General features: G+C 34.5%; 1 protein-coding gene across 1 annotated transcript in view; it reads right to left on the reverse strand.

Annotated features, from left to right (window-relative positions):
• Positions 1 to 20,252, reverse strand: part of LOC126890283 (uncharacterized) — a 56,192-nt gene extending 35,940 nt beyond the window's left edge. The window contains exons 1-4 of the mRNA XM_050659141.1: positions 20,111 to 20,252; positions 11,544 to 11,722; positions 6,127 to 6,444; positions 3,549 to 3,685 (exon numbers count right to left, since the gene is read on the reverse strand). Of these exons, the coding sequence (XP_050515098.1) occupies positions 3,549 to 3,685; positions 6,127 to 6,444; positions 11,544 to 11,722; positions 20,111 to 20,252 (776 nt within the window). The remainder of the gene's footprint in view (positions 1 to 3,548; positions 3,686 to 6,126; positions 6,445 to 11,543; positions 11,723 to 20,110) is intronic.
• Positions 20,253 to 21,489: the final 1,237 nt, after the last annotated feature.

Below are 21,489 nucleotides of genomic sequence, written 5' to 3' on the forward strand. Positions count from 1 at the left end.
CCAAACAAGAAACTATTAATCTGGTACATTCTCTTCTTAGAGCCAGTTCCATTACTATGTCTACTACCAATTCAATCATCCAATTATTACAATTTTGCTTATCTCAAGATTTCTTTGTATTTAATAATACATATTACAGGCAACCTGATGGCCTAGCTATGGGTAGTTGTCTATCTCCTCTCTTAGCTGATATATTTATGGATCATTTAGAATCCACACAGATTATGAAAAATCCTGAAATTCTACACTGGTTTCGATACGTAGATGATTGTCTAGTTTTCTTAACAGGACCCTCCACATCAGCTGAGCTATTGCTTTCTAAAATTAATCAAATCCACCCCAACATTAAGTTCACTATGGAACTTGAATCATCCAATTCAATTAACTTTCTCGACCTCACCATCACCAGATTGAATGACCACTTCGATTTTAGTATTTATAGGAAACCAACACAGACTGATCATGCCATACCCTTGTCTTCAAACCATCCAATGTCACATAAATACTCTGCCTTCCACAGTTACATACACCGTCTAGAAACCATCCCCCTATCTCAATCTAACTACACTAAAGAACTCAACACTATCAAACAAATTGCTTTCAATAACGGTTACGAACCAAACCTTATAACCAAACTCCTTCATAAGAGACAACTGAGGGTTCTGAGGGAGGCTGCGTTTCCCAGAGATCTGACCACCAGACCCATTTATGCTTCATTACCTTTCCATCAAGAGAGCCTTTCCGGTGATATCAGTAATATTATCAAGAGATCAGTTGATAACATACACATCTCTTTTAAAGTTTCCAATAATTTAGGACAATGTCTTTCCAATTCCAAAGACCCTATCAACTACATGAATCGTAGTGGGGTTTATAAACTTCAATGCTCTGACTGTGATGCTACGTACATAGGAAGAACTTGTAGGTCACTAGCATCTCGTTCCCTTGAACACACAAAAAGAGAGAACACTTCCACCTTTTCTCAACATTTAAAACAAAACAGTCATACTCTTAACATTCCGGAAAATGTTTCTCTAATACACAACATACCTCAAAAGAATTTCTTAAGACTGGACCTATAAGAGGACTTGGAAATAATTAGAGAAAAGCAAAGTAGCCCTAACTGTGTTAACCGCCATGTGTCTTTCAATCGTGACTTCAATCCCTTACATCGTCAACTTTTTTCTTAACCTAAATTTCAAAACTTCTTTGCTGTTTCCAAACTCTTTTTTCATTTATATTAACCTTTCCTCCATATTTACTTATCTAACAGATGACATTTCTAACATCAACTCATTATCCCTTAACTTCTACTAGTCTTCCAAAATAATCTACTTTAACTTTTTCCACAGTTTTTACTAAATCGACCAGTGACAACTCTAACACTATTTGTTCTTTTTCACCCAATTTCATAACTTATCGCCATTTGATAAGGTTTTCGTTATAGGTCCAACTAAACTTCAGAAAAAAAAATATTTATAAAAGGTTTTTATACTAATTCTTCCACTCTCTTATCCATAGATGTGGGGTCTGGTTTCTGGGGCGCCCAGCCTTTTTCATCACACCTCATTACAGTAAACAATTCTGATATCAAATCACAAATTATTCACTACCTTCTAATTTTACACATATTGCTTGTTTTCCAATACACCTTCATACATCCATCCAGTTTTAAACCTTTTCAATTCAACTCGATAACTTGGTATAAAAAATAAAAAATGGGAAAAAATCCCTATTTCATAAACATGTTTAGTCCTAGATGCTTATGTTACATAAAAGGACCTCATACTTTTGCCAGGTTATTAGTTCAATTGATATTCTTCTTCACTTCCAATATCAACACTCAGGTACCTTAACCAATTAATTCACATATCATTATATCATATCAGTTTCCTCCTGTGACTCATACAACTTATCTTAATTTCAACACTACTTTAATATCAGACTTCCATTTACTACAGACTCTATAATTTACTCTGCCATTGGTACAATTAAACCAAACACTCCTTTTAATTCATAGAAATCAAATTTTCCACAGCACAGTTGAACTTACATCAATTAGAATAGGAACATGTATAGATGGCTGCATAGATTCTGGCTATTTCTCATTATAAAAATCATTTCTTACTTCACGTTCATCTTACATATTCAAGGTACTTACTTAAATGTAATTATAGCCATAACTTTGTTGATGTTTGTTATTACTATGTAAATTTTCATTAAATATTTTACTAACAATTAGTTGGCTGTCGTAATACAGGGTAAATTCCACGTCACGTTGTCTATCTGTCTTTTGACACCTTTCAGAAACATCAATCATTTTGCAATTAGTTGCCATTAAGTCATTGAAATGTGATCAACTCAATTTGGATCCCACGTGTTGGGAAACCTGTATACCTTACCTTAGGGCATTATCCTGTTTGCCATGTGACCATCACAGGCCTTTTTATCGAAGTATGCACTTTTAAGGCATCTATGTTATATGTAAAGGGTTTTTACCCACATATTATTCTTTTGTGGCTCAGCTAGCATCCAGTTTGTAAGTATAACCAACTTGCTCTAACCTTTGTCAAAATTTAAATAATAACTTTATATTCATTAAATCGGTTATACTTATTTTTAGATCGAACACTGATGATGATTTTTTATAAAAATCGAAAACGTTTTGTTGTGATGTAGCTCTTTTAAGGGATTTTTAATAAAAAAATTTTTATACCTTTTACAAAGGATTTCTTTCCAATTTTGTGATTGATGGTATACAGCCAACTACAGGAAAACCTTTTCTTTTCCTTGTGGAAATGTATAATAAGTGCATTTAAATTGATTTTACATACTTTTAGTAGTTAATTCATGGTATAGGAACGCGATTAAAACCATCTGACCTGTTAAAAAAAATTGAAAAATTAAAGTTTTTCACAATTTTTGCTAACTTCGATGGCATTGCGCGACCGGAAGACAAATTAATAAAAAAATAATAATTAGTGCTTTTTTCAAGTCTATACCACTGGAAACTTTTGCGCACTATAGCGATCTGAAATAAGAAAAAAAGTTTTTTTCGAACCACCCTAATTTACACATCTGCGGGTGCATACGCAGATGCCGTCCGCGGACGCGTCTGCCGATGTGTAGAGGAGGCATAATACTTCTCTTGATAAACGGAGACAAATCGGACCCGGACAAATACAGAGGAGTTAATTTATTAAACACAACACTAAAATTAACAGCCGAAGTGATAACAAAGCTGCATGAACTTATAGCACTAGCAGAAGAACAACAAGTTGTTAGGTCGGGAAGATCATGCACTGTCACAGTGTAAAATTGTTAGGTCGAGAAGATCATGCACTGTCATTGTAAGAAAAGTCATGAACAAACCGACATATTTGTGTTTCGTGGACCCGAAGAGGGCATTTGACAGGGTCAAGTTAATAGACGTTATCCACTTCAAAATGATCAAAATTTATACCGGAACAACACAATAAAAACAAAAGTAGAAGAACTATTGCATTTATTATACCTGTACATTCTCTAGTTAATAATATTATACTTACGTATAATTGTAATAATCTGCACAATATCCTACAATTTGATACTGAAACTTGTTGTAATTTTTTAAATTGAGATCCAAGACATTTACACTTTTATTTTGAAAATATTCTTCCAGCGGCCCTTCAAAATTAAACGGCGCCTATAACAGTAATTAATAAGGTGATATTATTATTTGATAATGGGATAAACATAAAATGTAACAAATATCATAAGTATAAAAAAATTTAAAACTAAAAGGAATTGGCTGAAGATAGTATGGGTTGGATCGAAAACATCAAAAACTAGAATTATATAAAATATTAAAATAAAGGTACCTAAGTTAAGTACATAAATAAGATTATATATTTAAAAAATCTGACGATTTGAGCGGGGCATATGGAAATTGTCGAGTCACAAAGTTTCAAACAGATCGAAAAACTCAAAAATACGTGTCCAATTTTCTTCAAAAATCTGTCGAATGATACCAAACACGACCCCCACGGAGGTGGGGTTACTTTAAAATATAGGAGCCCCCATTTTTTATTGCAGATTTGGATTTCTCGCGTTAAGATAAATAAATTTTGTCCGACACATTTTTAGAATTATGGATAGAATGCGCTATAATCGGAAAAAAATATTTTTGGGACGGGAAAATTCAATTTAAAAATGGAAAATCCCCACTATAATGTAAAACTTTAATTAACTTTTTTTGGTTTTAGGACCTAATCTTCACAACCCAATATAGGTCCCCATGACCCTCTTATAACTGCAAATTTAGCACCCAAGCCTCCTCTAGCCCGATCAGGGAATGCAAAATTTTACGAAAACCTCCAAAAAAAAGGAAGGATGAAAATTTGGGAATAGGTAGTTGAAATTGTCTATTATTATATAAGAAAAAGTTTACAATTCTACATTCCCTCCGTTTTACAAAAATTGGAAAATACGGGGTGAAAATTTTTTTCTCGGGGGTGAAAAAATATACGTTCAAAATAAGTCCGAAATTGGATAAAATGGCTAATTCTAAGTAACTTTTGTTCTATAGAGTTTTTTTTACTAAGTCAATACTTTTCGAGTTAATTGCGAGTGATTGTGTTCATTTTTAACCAAAAAAAATGTTTTTGGACGGTTTTTCGGAGATAACTCAAAAAGTAAGTATTTTAGCGAAAAACATATTCTTAGTAAAAATATAGATTATAAAAAATTGAAAAAAATGGTGTATGCGTGATATCTGCAGACCAAGTAGAAGCAAAGTTGCAGCTAATGAAATGTAGGTTCTTCTTCGTCAAATTCCAAATCTAATATTTCAATGTGAAATAACCAAAAAACGGAGCACTTTTCGGGGAAAATTCATTACAACTTTTTAAAAGTGTTTAAAAAAAGGTTTATTTTTTTAACTTCTAACATTAAAAGTAAGTAAGTTACGCTCAAAATATTGTTGATCCCTTTTATTTTTTGGAAAAAAAAATGGCGAAAATCACCCCTTAATAAAACATTTTTTTCAATTTTGAAAAAATCGTAATTGTTTATGGAATTACTTTAAAAACCATTATGAATACCAAAAATCTCAAAGGGAAATAAAATGTACGTTTTGCTTTTCTGAATATTTTCGATTTTTTGTTTTCTTGTTAGACAAAAATTGGTTATGCTATGGCTGTTCAAAATTTGCCTAAACTCGTGATTAGTTACTCGTTCAAGCCCTTTAAACTACAGCTTTTTCAAAGCGAAGCACTTTGAACCGATGAAACTTACAGATCATATAAATAATACATACAAAGTGACTTGTATACTTGTAATACTTTGTAGACAAAGTAACTTGTGAAGTGGTAATGTTAAAATGTATATGTGATGCTAATTAGGGGGTGATTATCGCGATTTTTTACCAAAATATAAAAGGGAACAACAATATTTTGAGCTCAAATCGCTTACTTTTAATATTACAAGTTTTTTAAAAAACAAAAATAAACCTTTTTTTAAAAACTTTAAAAAAGTTAAAATAAATTTTCCCCTAAAAGTGCTCCGTTTTTGGGTTATTTCACATTGAAATATTCGATTTGGAATTTGACGAAAAGAACCTACTTTTCATTAGCTGCAACTCTGCTTCTGCTGGGTCTGCAGACCTCATGTATACACACCATTTTTTTCAGTTTTTTATGGGCTATATTTTTGCTAAGAATATTTTTTTCGCTAAAATACTTACTTTTTGAGTTATCTCCGAAAGATCGTCCAAAAACATGTTTTATTTTGTTAAACATGAACATATTCACTCGCAAATATCTCGAAAAGTATTAACTTAGTGAAAAAACTCTATAGAAAAAAAGTTGTTTAGAATTAGCCATTTTATCCAATTCCGGTCTTATTTTGAACGTATTTTTTCATCTTCGAGAGGGGGTATTTCCCTCAATTTTTGTAAAATGGGGGGATGTAGAATTGTAAACTTTTTCTTATATAATAATAGACAATTTCAACTACCTATTCCCAAATTTTCATCCTTCCTTTATTTTTTTTTGGGGTCAGATTGTTCTTTGATCGGGCTATATAGATAGATCATATTTGTGAAAACATAAAAATCAGAAAAAGAAATAGGGCTGAAAAAAAACTTACCACTAACATAGATTTTAGTGTTATTCCAGTTAAATTTCTCCTTAACCAATATTTAGATTCTTGATCTTTTTTGAATCCGTCCACTGTGTTAGTATAAAATCCCATATTTCTCCGTTTTAATTGTCCTCCCTTCATAGATGCTGGATTATATGTGTCTTCTAATTTGTAAATATTTAGACCATTTTCAAATGATTTATATAATATATTAATATCGGAATTAAGGTATAATTCTACATTTTCGAAATATTGCGTAAACAGCAAATTCGTGGTCATAATTAACCAATGATATTTCACATGGAAGTAATAGTTTTTCCCACACTAAAATTACGAAATAAAATTTTTACATAAAAATAAATGCTTAATATTTAGAGAAAGGCATAAATTATAACGAGCGATCCACAATTATTTTCATCAAAGCTATCCGAACAAAAACTTACGTATGTATGTATTGTTCTGAATTTGTATCATTGGCTTATACATTAATGGACCGTAAGAGTGTGACTTCAAAACGTCAAAAAGGTTTCCAAACAAAACAAAAATCTGTCAAGTTATTATACACGTGGTTTGTGTAATAATTTGTAATTTTATTTTGATTTAAAAATCATATGCGTTTGATTAATTGGAATAACGGCAAAAAATAGTTAATTAAAATTAATGAAATTTTGAACTGTTTTAAAGATATTTTCTATAATATTTTAGTACTTACAATCAGTGGCGGCTCGTCAGAAAAGGCAAGGGAGGCTTAGCCTCCCCATAAATTTTTTACACGCGTTACACTGTTTTGTTTATCTTGAATCGCGAAAAACAACAAGCACTCTTACTATTATATAAAGTGTAAATTCCACATTATCACTAAATATCTATACGCACGGAGCATTAGCATTAAATCGCATGATTGCGTCTCAGTTTCTCATTATTATTGTAGGCAGGACCCTGGGTTATCCAGAGATGCATGAATGGAGGCGAGAAGCCAGCCAGGCTCCGTTGCTAATGCTCCGTGCAGCGCTGCAGCGTTTAAGAAGACCCGGTATCCTAGCAGTGCCATCCACACGGTACCATCACACGCTGCACGGAGATTTAGCAAGGAAGGCTGGCTGGCTTCTCGCCTCCGTGCATCTCGGGACAGCGAATTTTAGGGTCCCGACTAAGAATAATGGATCATCATCAAATTAAGCAAGGTGCAAAAACTTGCTTGTCTCGGGATCACGGGGGCTATGAGGGGCACACCTACGGCAGCTATAGAGGCACTACTGGATCTCCCTCCTTTACATATAACAATAAGAGGTGAGGCGATAATGGGCTGTTATAGACTGCGAGAAAACCTGAGCAACGTACCAGTTAAATCAGGACATAGTAAAATAACGAATGAAACTAATGATGCCGAATGGATGATGATTTCTGACCATATGACATCAAGATATATGCCTGAAGTACCTTTTCAAGAGGACATTTGCCCACGAGACGAATGGGACAGAGGAAACTCTCGACCCAGACTGCAGGGTTGCACCTGGTATACGGACGGGTCTAAAACTGCAGACGGTTCGGGCGCAGGAATATTCTGTAGTGGTGGAAAATTCAACATTTCTAATCCACTGGGAGAATGTACCTCCGTATTTCAGGCAGAGATCTTTGCAATCTTGCAGTGTGCAAGAGAAAACAACCTGAGGGCATTCGAACTGCAGCGGGTTAACATATGCACAGATAGCCAAGCAGCCATTGGGGCTCTTATAAGCCCTAAGGTGAACTCTAGGCTGGTGTGGGAATGTCGACAAGAACTTGATAGACTGGCACAACATAACAGTGATATACTGGTATGGGTTCCAGGTCATCGGGGCATATACGGCAATGAAAGATCTGATGCACTTGCCAAGAGAGCATCAGCTACAAAATACCTGGGTCCAGAGCCGGCCGTGGGAGTGCCAAAAAGCACCGTCCGTGAACGGAAAAAAGCCTGGATCCGAAGCCAACACAACTCACACTGGGAGAGTGTACCCGGTCAAACACATGGCAAGATGTATATCGGACGGACATGTGCTAGTAGAGCTGAGTTACTGCTGAAAACAAGCAGGAATGAGCTCAGAGTCATAACAGGTTTCCTCACTGGACATGCGCCAGTTAAGGGTCACCTGCATACAATGGGGCTGTTTCATGGAGACTTGAGCTGCAGACTCTGTAACAGAGAACCTGAAACAGTCAACCATATTTTGCATGACTGTGAGGCATTGGATCGGAGGCGGCAAACACTTTTCGGAGACATCGAAATGACTCCAAATTTATATGGCAGCTACCCACTAGACCTGTACAAGCTGGTACAGGGTTCCAGAATTCTGGAATGGGTTTCATAAACCAATGGAAGATGTACAGTAAGCCAAGTGGCTGCAGTACAACCGGTTCACAACAGACGGCTTCCAGGAAAAAAAAAATAATGAAAAAACTATAAGTGCGAATTTTGTTATGAAATTTGGTATGTGGGGTTAGAATAATATTTTGTTAGAATAATATTTACTTGTTTAAATAACTCTTTCCGGTACATGTAACGCAAAGCAAAATATCGATCATTTACCGTGTTTTGGATTCGCAGTAGGCCGCGTTTAGAATTAAAAAAATTCAAAAGCAAAGTTTTCAATCTAATAGCACATATAACAACATCGAAAGATGTTACTCTACATCATACCAGATTGAAAACAATGGAAACCTTCTCTGGTAACACCTCCGAGGCTTCTACAATTTTTAAAGCATAACGGATGCCGAGACTAAGGAAGATGAGGGAATTTTGCAATTTATAATTCACGTCCCATCTGCATATGTGCCTCCTGATGAGAGACTAATAAGTTTCGAAACCGGTAGAGGTGCTTGTTGCACTCTCTGATTGGACTAGAATAATGATGCGGCTGTAGTTTCGTGTTGCAACGAAAGTGAAAATGGCTATTCATTTTTGATTTACATGTTTACTCTGATTGGAGTACGAAGGGAACCATTATCGTTGGAACTTTACTGCGCTGGTCAGATGGGACGTGAATTATAAATTGTAAAATTCCCTCATCTTCCTTATTATCAGCATCCGCCCTAGAGCACCCCTGCCATTTCGTTCGTTGCAATAATCCGTGACTGCACGCCGGGGTTTGTCTTAGTTGGTTCAGAGAGAGCAGCATAATATGTGACTCCTGATGAGAGACTAATAAGTTTAGAAACCGGTAGAGGTGCTTATTGCTCTCTCTGATTGGTCTAAATATTTACTATTTATTTATTAAATAAAGTGTATTAAAGTTTATTAAAATATACTTTTTTTATTAATAAAAGGACAAAAATGCTAAAAAAATTGCTCCTACTTTTGATATCTATTATAAGAATTTTTTTTCCATCTATTTTGTTTGTGTTATGCGGGGATTAAATAGGATTTTTAAACTAATATTTTATCCTTGCTATCTTGTTTTGTTATCGTATTACCCGTTTCCTGTTAAACGATTAACACGAAACCGTTAAAAATATGTATTACAGTAAAAAACACTTCAACTCAATTAGATATAAATACAGGATGTCCCACTGGCAAATTTTCTTCAGGTATTTCATCAAGAGAACCATTGAAAATTTTTCCACCTACCTCTACCGAAAGTATACTTTTCCTGACCTGATTGTAGGGAGCAAAGTCGTACTTTTCCTCCCTAGGGAAGGAAAGTAATGTTCCTTCCTAGCGAGGAAAAGTAAAAGTGACGTCATTATATATCATTGATGAAATAACTTATTGACGCCCTATCCCTATACAATATTATATTATTATTAGGGGTACGGAATTTTCGTTTTTACGAAATAGATGGGAATTTCGGCGAAATTTTGAACATAAATGCGAAATATGGAGTTTTTGTTCATTTCCGCGAAATATCTGCAGGTGCTCAACTCAGGTAGTTACGAAGGTATGGAAAGATTTTACGGAGTTTTCTATTGTAATTTTTGAAAGGATTGTTTATTGTTGTAACACTCAATTTTTTGATGTGCGGGAGAATGAAAATTCCAGTATTAAATTTCTCAAACACAATTCCGCCGATAAAACTTTCAGACGTAAACTAGAAATTCAAATGACCTTCACCACCGAGTTCTGTCCAAAATTAATGAAATTAATAGACGATTCACCTGAACACCATCGACAAGGTTATTTTGATGTAAGAACATCTCGATTGCTCACTGAAAACGAAGAAATTAACGTTACACTGAAGTAAATGCTTATGAAAGCAAACGACAAAGCCTTTAATAAAATCACTCTCCATATGACTTTAAAAGACACAAACGAGGATTTCTTACACATTGGACAGTTATTTAACCCATCTATAGCTGCAAGTTTTACTGTGAACCCGAGTGTACTCTCAGAAAGCCTTTCTAAAATCCTTTTTTTAGAACAATGACCCAATTGGGGAACATACATAGATGGATATACTCCCTTTCATAAATTAATCCTTCAATCGATACGAAGGAACGAAGATCCCAATGTGAAGAATATTCAGCTTGCTACACATTTCAGTTTTCTGTCATTTGCTAAAACAGCATTACAGAGCATCTGGAGTCCAACGAACAAGGTAGACGCAGAACGATTCTTCAGCAGCAAATATAATATTGTAGTGACAGATCGAAGAACAGCTCTTAAAGAGTCGAATGTCGAAATTACATGTTTAGCTTTTAATTAATATTTTTTATTTTACTAGTAGTTAAAAATAAATGCTAAATAAATGCGAAATTTTGTAATTATAAAAAAAGTTAATGCGAAATTCATGTTTTTTATTTGCGAAAATTCCGTACCGCTAATTATTATCTATTATGTAAGTATCTATACATTTTAAAGTATATTTATAGAGCCCCCTGTATTTTGCAGAATGGTAAAAACAGTAAATTGTTATTTTGATTTAACAATGTTTACATTAATAATTTGACTTATATTTGACAGTTGACAGTTATACTGTACCTACTTGTTAGTTTTAGTGCTCTATAAATTTTGTCAGTTAGTGACATAAATGAATTATTTAAAAATTAAAAAATTGCTTGATATTTGAAAAAGGTGGAAAAATCATATGTATAACATGGGAGTAAAGTGCCTTTTCCTCCCTCGAATGATTACTGCCCTCCGCTACGGGTCGGGCAGTAAACTTCATTCTCGGGAGGAAAAGTAGCACTTTCCTCCCTTGTTATACAAATAGCTATATATCAACAGTTCAAGCCAAATACACCAAACTGTACATTTTAAATCAATACCAATGAGACGAAATACAAACCGAAATTAAAATTATTATAAGCCACAAAAAACTTAATTCTCTGTAGGGGCATTTTAACACTAAAAGCAAATAACAAATTAATGAATTATTAGGAGGGCTTAATGTTTTTCGTATTACTTCTTTGAATAATTGTAGAATGCGTAAAATAATAAATACTACCTCTGCTAAAAAATGCTTTGTCATATTTTCGTCACAGTCACCATCAATAATCACTCCTATATGTTTGTGAGTTGTATGAAAAAATAGCAAACTCTTTTGGATATACGAGATATTATTAATGTTTCCAAAAGCCATCGTTTGATTTCCAAAAATCAGTGATTTTGCTAACTGAAATCTTTCTGGAAATAAAAACAAAATTTAAAATAAATTTTAAGTTTTTCTGCAATACCTTATTTATAGGGCAGTCAATGAGAGCAAGAAGAGGTTAATACCTCCGAATTCTATCCTACTGCATGGATTTTAATGAAATTTTAGGAATAGCCTGAAAATATCTCGTTATTCAAAGTCTACCCTATGCCAATGTGTGCTTTTGTCTTGGGGGCGGCTCCCACCCCTTCTCGGGGGTGGAAAATTTTTTGGTTAAACAACTACGGAAGTTGCTAGAGAACCCAATTCTAAGCAAAAACTGTTCTATAATTTTTTTTCTAAAACTCACTACTTTTTGGGTTATTCGTGGTTGAAAATTGGCCATTTTCATTGAAATATAACACCTTTTCAAACGGTTTTTTGCGAATACCTTAAAAACAATGCATCTAACTAAAAAAGTTATAGAAAACATTTTTGTAGCTCAAAAAAAAAACTAAGAGATTCGTTCCTTCTTCAATCTTCTAGTTATAACACAAAAAGAGATATGGTAGGTAAAAAGAGTTTTTTTTTTGGTGAATGCTCAAAGCAGTGTATTCAAATTGAAATAACAGAGAAACGGTCGTTTTTATGTATATAATGCTACCAATATCGTTTATTGTGCTTGAAAAGTCCTTTCAAATAAGCAATATTAAATGTCGATTACATTCAAACTAAACGAGATATGCTGCAAAAAATTGATGACTAACGAATTTTAAGAAAAAAATTGAGAAGTTTATTTAACCCCTCACCCACAAGAATTTAAATGCATCGTTTTCCTTCTACAATACATTTTACTACAGTGTCATTTTTATGTTCAAAAAGTTGAGCGGGTTTAAAATGAATGGTTTTTGAAAAAAATAAGATCAAATTATAGAGCGCATATTTAAATTTTCTTAAAAATCTTCTTTTTCTCCATGTAACTTGAAAATGATAAGAGATACTGTTATAAAAAATAAAATCAAAATGTTTATCTAGAAGAAACCTTGATTTTTGTATGGCGTCTTTTTTTTGGCATCTCTTATCATTTTCGAGTTACAAGGAGAACACGGAAGATTTTTAAGAAAATTTAAAAATGCGCTCAATAATTTGATCTTATTTTTTTTCAAAAACCATTCATTTTAAACCCGCCCAACTTTTTGAACATAAAAAGAACACTATAGTAAAATGTATTGTAGAAGTAAAACGATGTATTTTAATTCTTGTGGATGAGGGGTTAAAATACACTTTTCATTTTTTGCTTAAGATACGTTAGTCATCAAATTTTTTACAGTTTATCTCGCATGGTTTGAATGTAATCGACATTTAATATTGCTTATTTTAAAGGTCTTTTCAAGCACAACAAAAGTTATTGGTAGCATTATACACCTAAAATCGACCGTTTCTCTGTTACTTCAAGTTAAATACACTGATTTGAGCATGCACCAAGAAAACAAGATTTTTTCACTTACCATATCTCTTTTTGTGTTATAACTAAAAGATTCATAAAGGAAAAGATGTCTTTGTTATTTTATAAGCTACAAAAATGTTTTATACAGTTTTTTTAGTTATATGCACAATTTTTTAGGTATTCGCAAAAAACCGTTTGAAAAGGAGTTATGTTTCAATGAAAATGGCCAATTTTCAACCAGGAATAACTCAAAAAGTATTGAGTTTTCGTAAAAAAATATAAAACAGTTTTTGCTTAGCATTAGGTTCTCTAGCAATTTCCGTAGTTATTTAAGCAAAAAATTTTCTACTCCGAGAAGTGGTGGGAACCGCCCCCAAGACGAAATCACACATCGGCATAGGGTAGACTTTGTTTCTTGGGCTATTCCCTACTTACTGTGAAAATATCACGTAAATCGATATAGTAGGATAGAATTCGGAGCCACATACCCTCATTGACTGCCCTATTAGTGAAATGTAGAATAAAAAGCCGGCCACTCACGATACTGCGGCGTCGTTCAATTTTGTCTTCTTCTTCTTCTTGACTGGCTTTACAACTCGGGATGAGTCTTCGCCGCATCCACTATGGCCCTCCATCGTCTGCGATCTTGCGCTTCGATTTGCCATTGTTGTACCCCAATCCTAGATAGATCGGTTTCAACATCATCCTTCCATCTTTTTCTGGGACGGCCCACTGATCTTCTACCGTCTGGTCTCTCGAAGAACACTGTCTTTAGCACTCTGTCTTCCTCTGATCTTACTACATGACCTGCCCATCTTATCCGATTAGCTTTTATATGTCTGACGATGTTTTCAGTACCATATAGAGTCACCAATTCAGCATTGCGGCGCCTTCTCCACTCTCCTGTCAATTCATCTCTTTGAGGACCAAATATCATTCTGAGGACTTTCCTTTCAAATATCAGCAATTTATTTATTTCTCGCTGATGTAGAGTCCATGTTTCACTCCCATATGTAACAACTGGGCGAATAATTGACATGTACAGTCTTAATTTAGATTGTCTTTTCAGCAGCTTAGATCTTAATAATGATGATAGGGAGTATAATGCTCTATTTCCCGCAGCTATTCTTGCTGAGACCTCTTTTTCTATGTGATTGTCCTGTGTGATTACTGCTCCCAGATATTTAAACTCTTTTACTACTTCAAAGTTGTGGTCATTAATAGTTACGTTCTGCCTATCTCTTGGTCTTGGATTTTTGGTCACCAGCATATATTTCGTCTTCTCTTCATTTATTTGAAGGCCCAGGTTACCTGTTTCCTCCTCGAGCTGTGAAAACACCTCTCTTACGTCTCTTGTAGAATGAGCGACTGCATCTAGATCATCGGCAAAGGCCAACAATAGTTTTGATCCTCGATTTGCGAATCCCCCTGTTAGTTCAGACGATATTTTACTTATTGCGTGTTCTAAAGCCAAATTGAATAGCAATGGTGATAAAGGGTCTCCTTGTCTAAGCCCTGATGTTATACTAAATGGCATCGATGTTCTGTTTCCTATATTTACCTGTGCATATGAGTCTGCCACGCACATTTGAGTGAGCTGCACTAATTTTCTTGGTATTCCCATTTCTAGCATTGCTAGCCATAGTCTGCTTCTTTTTATCGAGTCATATGCTTTCTGGAAATCTACGAAGATTTGGTGTACATCTCGGTTGAATTCCCAGTTTTTTTCTAATATTTGTCGGATGGTAAATATTTGATCTATTGTTGACTTTCCACTTCGAAAGCCGCATTGGTAGTCGAATTCGACTAATTGACAAAAATGTTGATCGTATGTGACTGTGCATCCATCCAACAAAATCGTTACAATTTTACCACATAGAAACTGGCCTATCTGCTGCAGTACTGCAGAATTGATATCGTCGACGATTTTGTCGAACGACACCGCAGTACCGTGGGTGGCCGGCTTAAAAGAACTAGTACACTTTAGAAGCCAAAAATAATTATTTTTTTCAAGAATTTTTTTCTCAGAACCTTTATTAAAAATGAACATAAGACTTTTTACATATTAATATATAACTCTTAGAGAGTACAAAAAATATATCTCTTTTCATGTATGAACGTACACTAATATTGTAGAGGGCGCAAAAGTCGAGTCCTCCAAAAATGTTGGCGGACAGTTAATCTCAGGATTGGGATATTTGAAATAAAAAAATCGTACTGCATTTGAAAAAGGAAGGTTTCTTACGTGACAATTTACCACAATTTTGTCCAAAAATAAAAAATAAATATTTTTTAACCATGAAAAACTGCAGAGAAACGGGTGATTTTTTCACAAAAATTTTTCAAATTTTCGTAAAATCTTTTTTGGCAGAATTTTTCACTAACGGTGGTAAATCGTCACGTAAGAAACCCTTCCTTTTCAAATTCCGTATGATCTTTTTGTTTCAGAGATCCCAATCCTGAGATTATCTCCGCCATCGGAACTACTTTTTTTCGAGGCCTCGACTTTGGCGCCCTCTACAATATTAGTGAACGTGCATAAATTAAAGAAAATATATTGGTTGTATTTTCTAAGAGTTAGATATTAATATGAAAAAGGCTTTATGTTCCTTTTTAATAAAGATTCTAAGGAAAAAATCTTGGAAAAATGCTTATTTTTGGTCTTCTAAAGTTTACTTGTACCTTAGAAGTTCCACATATAAGAATAATTGATACAATAATAAATATGATCACACAAATTAACAGCCTTCAGTGGAGAAAGGACTGCAAGGTTTAGGGAAGCTAACGGAGTAAAGACAAAGCTACATATTAATACTAAGTCCTATTTTATTTAAAATATAGTATGTTAATTTTTTAATTGTGTGTAGAATATTATATCGTCGATGTGAAATCAAACCGGAATAGGTAAGTACAAAAAATCTATTTTCAAAACATTGGTATCTATAGTGTATGTACATATAGTATAGCTAAGAAATATTGTGCCTCCATGTTGTCAGGCCGCTACCGTATGAAAAATTTTATGATTCTATTCTGCGGATTCCTATTCAAAAATGTCCTCCTTACACCAATCCTGTCCAGTTTTTCTGGGTGGACATTTGACTTTCTATGTGTGTGTGTGTGTGTGTGGGTTATATTAAAAATTGTGTCCAATAAATTTATTGTGACTATTGACCTAATTACATTAAATTTTTATTAATATTCTACGCACTAACAATCTTAACAACTACGCAAGTATTTTATTTATTTTTTTTTTTTTTTTTATTTAGTAAGTACAGCCGCATCCACATTGATGGTGATTAGCGGCGGCTACAGAATACAATGCTAAATTCTATAAAATACTCCTGTGGATTTTAGAAATTTTGTAATATTGTCCGTTTAACAATTAGTTACTTATACAGTTAGGTATGTTAAACATGGCGCGATAATTGGCAAAACGGAGGCATACAATTAACAAGTGATTAACAGTAATTTGGACATTACATATTTCACATACAGGTGGATCGCCTTTAGACAGTAAATATGAATGAGTAAGTCTCGTGTGTCCAATTCTCAATCGAGTTATCACCAGCTGTTCTCTTCTGTTACGAGTTGACGGTTCCCAGGCTGTAATGTCATTTTTAATTAATCTCAGTGAAGTTTGAGACGATTGGCATTCGTTTTTCCACTTGCACAAAACACGATTTTTAAAGTAAGCTTTTATATCACTCGCGGTATTTCGACACTCATCTTTTTCTATATCGGCACATACGGCAATTTCACTCGCGCACTGGTCAGCTTTTTCGTTGCCTGCAATGCCAATGTGGGATGATATCCATATAAATCTAATTCGTCTAGCGTTTTCTTGAGCCTGCATCAGTTCGAATTTAATGTGTTTCTCAACAGGACCTTTGGGATAGATCTGTTTAAGGGTTTGAAGAGCGCTTAGTGAGTCATTTAAGATAACTGAATTAGAAATGTCATTAGAATTTATATGCATGATAGCTTTGAGCACTGCATAGAGCTCAGCAGAGAAAATCGAGAAGTAAGATGGGAGACGAAATTGATAAGTATTGCTTGGGGTAACGAAGGCAGCACCTACTCCTCTCTCACACTTTGATGCGTCTGTAAAGATTTTGTAACAATACTCATAATTCTCTTTGAGAACTAAATCTAGATGGTGCTGGATCTCTGCATGACTATTAATATGTTTGTCGAATTGGGTTAGCGCAGTATTTATATTGGGAATATTAATTAACCAAGGTGAGGGGTTTTTAATATTGATTGGAAGAATATCTGGGAATTCGACGTCGAGACATCTCAGGTAACACCGTACTCGCTCGTAGTAAGGTTTGTGTTTAGTACTATTGGTAAAGAGATTTATATATTTATTAGTGAACGTGTTATTGAAAAGAAATTTGTTTACGTTTGAAGCTATTGACGTTGCATGTGACAGAGTTAAGTAAGTCCGTCGATGATATAAGGAAGGCTCTCCACTTTCACTATATAAACTTTCTACAGGTGATGTTCGGAATGCACCAAGAGATAGTCAAAGTGCTGTATTGTGTACAGAGTCTAGCTGTTTCAATAATGTGGGGGATGCAGAGGCGTAGGCGATTGATCCATAATCTAGTTTTATCTTATTAACATTCTGTAGATAGTTAGCAGAGTGGAGCGATCAGAGCCCCAATATCTATTTGACAATGTTCTCGTTAGATTAAGTTTCTTATTACAAGTCAATACTAACTGCCTAATGTGTTCTTTCCAAGTAAGTTTGTTATCAAACGACATACCTAATAATTTCACACATGGTTTGAATACAAGCGGTGTATTGAAAAATTTGAGATTAGGATTATTTGTAAGGTTCTTTTTAGAAAACACCATACCTACGGTTTTTGTAACTGAGAATTGAAAGCCTGTATCGCGAGAACATTCTTCGAGATTGTGTAAAAACTTTGGAAAACTGTTGAAATTAAATTGATATCCTTGCCTTTTACGTAAACGACCAAGTCATCTGCATATAAACGTGCTTTTAAGGGTTTCATGAGGTTTCCGATTATATCATTAATGGCGATTAAGAAGAGTGTAGGTCTGATAATTGAGCCTTGTGGAATCCCATGTTCTTCCTCTTGTTTTTCGGAATAGTGGCTGTTAATTCTTACACGAAACGAACTATTCTCTAGAAAGTTTTTAATATAGTGAAGAAAATTTCCACGAATATTCCACGACTGTAACTTTCTTAAGATGTTGTATTCCCAGCATGTATTAAACGCTCTTCTTAAGTCGAAAAATACGGCAATACAATGTTGTTTCGTTGACAGGGATTCGGGAATATCACTTTCCAGATCTAATATGTTGTCTATCCCAGATCGGTTTTGTCGAAAGCCATTTTGTTCATTTATAAGTAAGTTTGAACTTTCTAGCTGACATATCAGCCTTGAATTGATAATTTTTTCTAATAGCTTGCCCATTGCACAAGTTAGGCTTATTGGTCTATAAAAATCAGGACCCAAACGAGATTTTTGGCTTTTGAGAAATAGAAGAATAATAGATTTTGACCAAACAGATGGGTGTTGTTGCCATTGCCAAATAAAGTTAAATAATCGGAGCAAGTAATTTTTAGCAGAAGTGGGTAGGTGTTTTAAGAAAACTGTTGGAATATCGTCTGGCCCAGGACTTGTGTTTTTTAGTTCATTAAGTGAGTTGTTGAGTTCTTGTAACGTAATAGGAGCGTTTAATAGGATGTTAGAATTTTCTAGAGAAAGGGTAGACTTTTCGGCTTCTAGTTTGTTTTCCAGAAATACGGGGTCGAGATTTTCATTGGAAGACATCTGCCTGTAGCTTTTAGCTAATTCGTTAACAATTTCCAGCGGGGATGTGATAATTTGACTTCCAATTTTAAGACTAGATATTGGGGGTGACCACTTTTTGCCGAAAATTTTACGAATTTTCTTCATACTTCTCTTACTGGAGTGGAACTGTTAATACTAGAGACATATTGTGCCCAACTGGATTTTTGTGTTTGGTTTATTAAACGTTGAGCTCTAGCCTTAATTTTTTTGTAGGTTATTTTATTTTCAAGCGTTTTATGCTTTTTAAATCTATTAAAAGCTGTTTTGCTGGCATGTACGGCTTCGCTACACTCCGAATTCCACCAAGGCACAGAGACGTGATTTTTGACGGGCTTAATTTTGCCGATGAAGAGCTTCGCACTCTGCAAGATGACACCATTAAAATCACTCAAAGATTCATTTATATTATCGCTCGTTACAAGATTTCCCAAAGCTTTATCTGTATAGTTTTCAAATTCGTTCCACTTAGCAGAATTTATATTCCATTTGGGCAAGAAAGGTATTGGATAAGGCTGACCTGAGAGATTTTCAATTAAAATAGGATGGTGGTCACTACCATAGGTATACTGGAGAACATTCCAAGAGAGAAGTGGGGCGATACCTGGATCGCACAAACTTAAATCTATCACGAAGGATTCCGCAGTGCATTAAATCTTGTAGGTGACCCGTCATTTAGGAAATTTAATTGAAGATCTTGCAATACCTTTTCTAGAAGTTTTCCTCTGCGATCAGTACTCTTCGAACCCCAAATAAAATTATGACCATTAAAGTCGCCTACAATGATTCGGGGAGACGGTATCTGTTCGATAAGATTTTTTAAATCTTCATACGTAACTGAGGAACTAGATGGAATATAAACATTACATATATACATTGAAACAGGAGCTGTAATCTCTATAACTATAGCTTCGATATTACTATTAACGGGAAAATCATTTGCAACCAAATAATTTTTAACAAGTGTCATAACTCCACCTGAAGAATAATTATTGTCATGTACTCTATCTTTTCTAAAACGTTAAAATATTTAGAATTATAGTTTTTTTGTGAGTTTAAGTTTGTTTCTTGGAGACATATTGTTTCGATAGAAAATTCAGAAATAACTTTCTGTAAGATAGGTAGTCGATGGAAAAATCCATCTATATTCTATTGATGAGATTCCATACTCTGAGATGACTCGCCCTCGGATTCAGAAACCTCGTTTCCTAAGTGTCGTAGGATTTTCTTTTTGAGAGTGGTGATAAAATGTTTGGATGATCTATTTTGCAGTTGTGAATAAACTTCAGTTAACATGTGGTATAATCCCATTAGGTTGGTAGTGAAATCTTGAATAATTATATCAATAGGGTTTTGGCGCCAGTTATATTGCTAATAAGAAGGTTCAGTTGGTCAAAGTTAAGGACAAATGCGGGCGAATGATTTTCGATAAAAGTTTTGGCAGGTCCAAGATCATGTTTTTTGACTGATTTCGTTGCTACATGCTCCTCGTCGCTTTTAATCTTCTTGGCTTTAGGTTTAGATGTACGTGCAGTAAAGGGTTTTTCTGTATGACTTGCTTCTGGAGAAGTGAGAACCTCATTTTTACTACGTTTCGACTGAAGGTCGACATTAATGGCTATGGAGGTGTCCATGGTGCTAACTTCTTGACTTTCTTCTATATTGGGATTGTTTAGATTATTTTCTGAGCTTTCTTCGATAGGAATTTGTTCGTGAGATAGAATTGTAGCTGTAGGTTGAGGCATAGTTTCGGGTGAGGAAGAAGAGATCGGTTGACTGTTATTTGAATTTGCTAGTGATTCCATTTTATCGGGACAGTTTGTGGCGATGTGTCCAGACTTTTTGCAGGTATAACAGGCCGTAGTTTCTAAGAAAATTCGATATGTTGAATTATCGAAGTCTAAAAGGAATGAGTCGGGTAAGGAGATATTGTGAGGACTAACGTATATTTGTCTTCTGAAGCTCAAAATATGATTGTATTCAGGAAAATTAGAACTGATTTTTAGGAAGGTAACTGGGGAGAGAAGATTAAGTCCTATTTTTTGTAAATAATCGGTTAACAAACTGTGTGGTATACTGGGACCTACGTTTGACAAAACAATACGTTCGGCTGGAGAAATCAGTCTTTTAGCTTGTACAATATTATTCTCGATTTTTATTTGTCCGTGCTTTTGCATAAATTCTTCCACCAGTTGTTTGCTTGAAAGTTACATACATATCCGATTTTTCGATAATCGAGACGAAAATATAATATTTTTTGGTTGAATTAGATTACGTAACGGAATTAAGTAATCTTGCAGCTTCGTATTTTCTAAGGCGCTGAAGACAATCGCTTGCAGTTTCGACGGAAAAGAAGAAGTTGCTAATGAATAGGTTTTATTGGTATTTGTCTGCGGTTGTTGTACATGTTGCGAGTCAGAGAGACTCTGAATGTTAGGTTCCATTTTTAAATTTAACACGAGACATGTGTTCAAAACTAATACGGACCTGACCAGTAATTAAGCAGGTAATTAAACCAGTAACAAAACTGGAATAAATTGTAACTTAT

The sequence above is a fragment of the Diabrotica virgifera genome, chromosome 8 (assembly GCF_917563875.1).
Source record: "Diabrotica virgifera virgifera chromosome 8, PGI_DIABVI_V3a".
Taxonomy (NCBI): Eukaryota; Metazoa; Arthropoda; class Insecta; order Coleoptera; family Chrysomelidae; genus Diabrotica; species Diabrotica virgifera.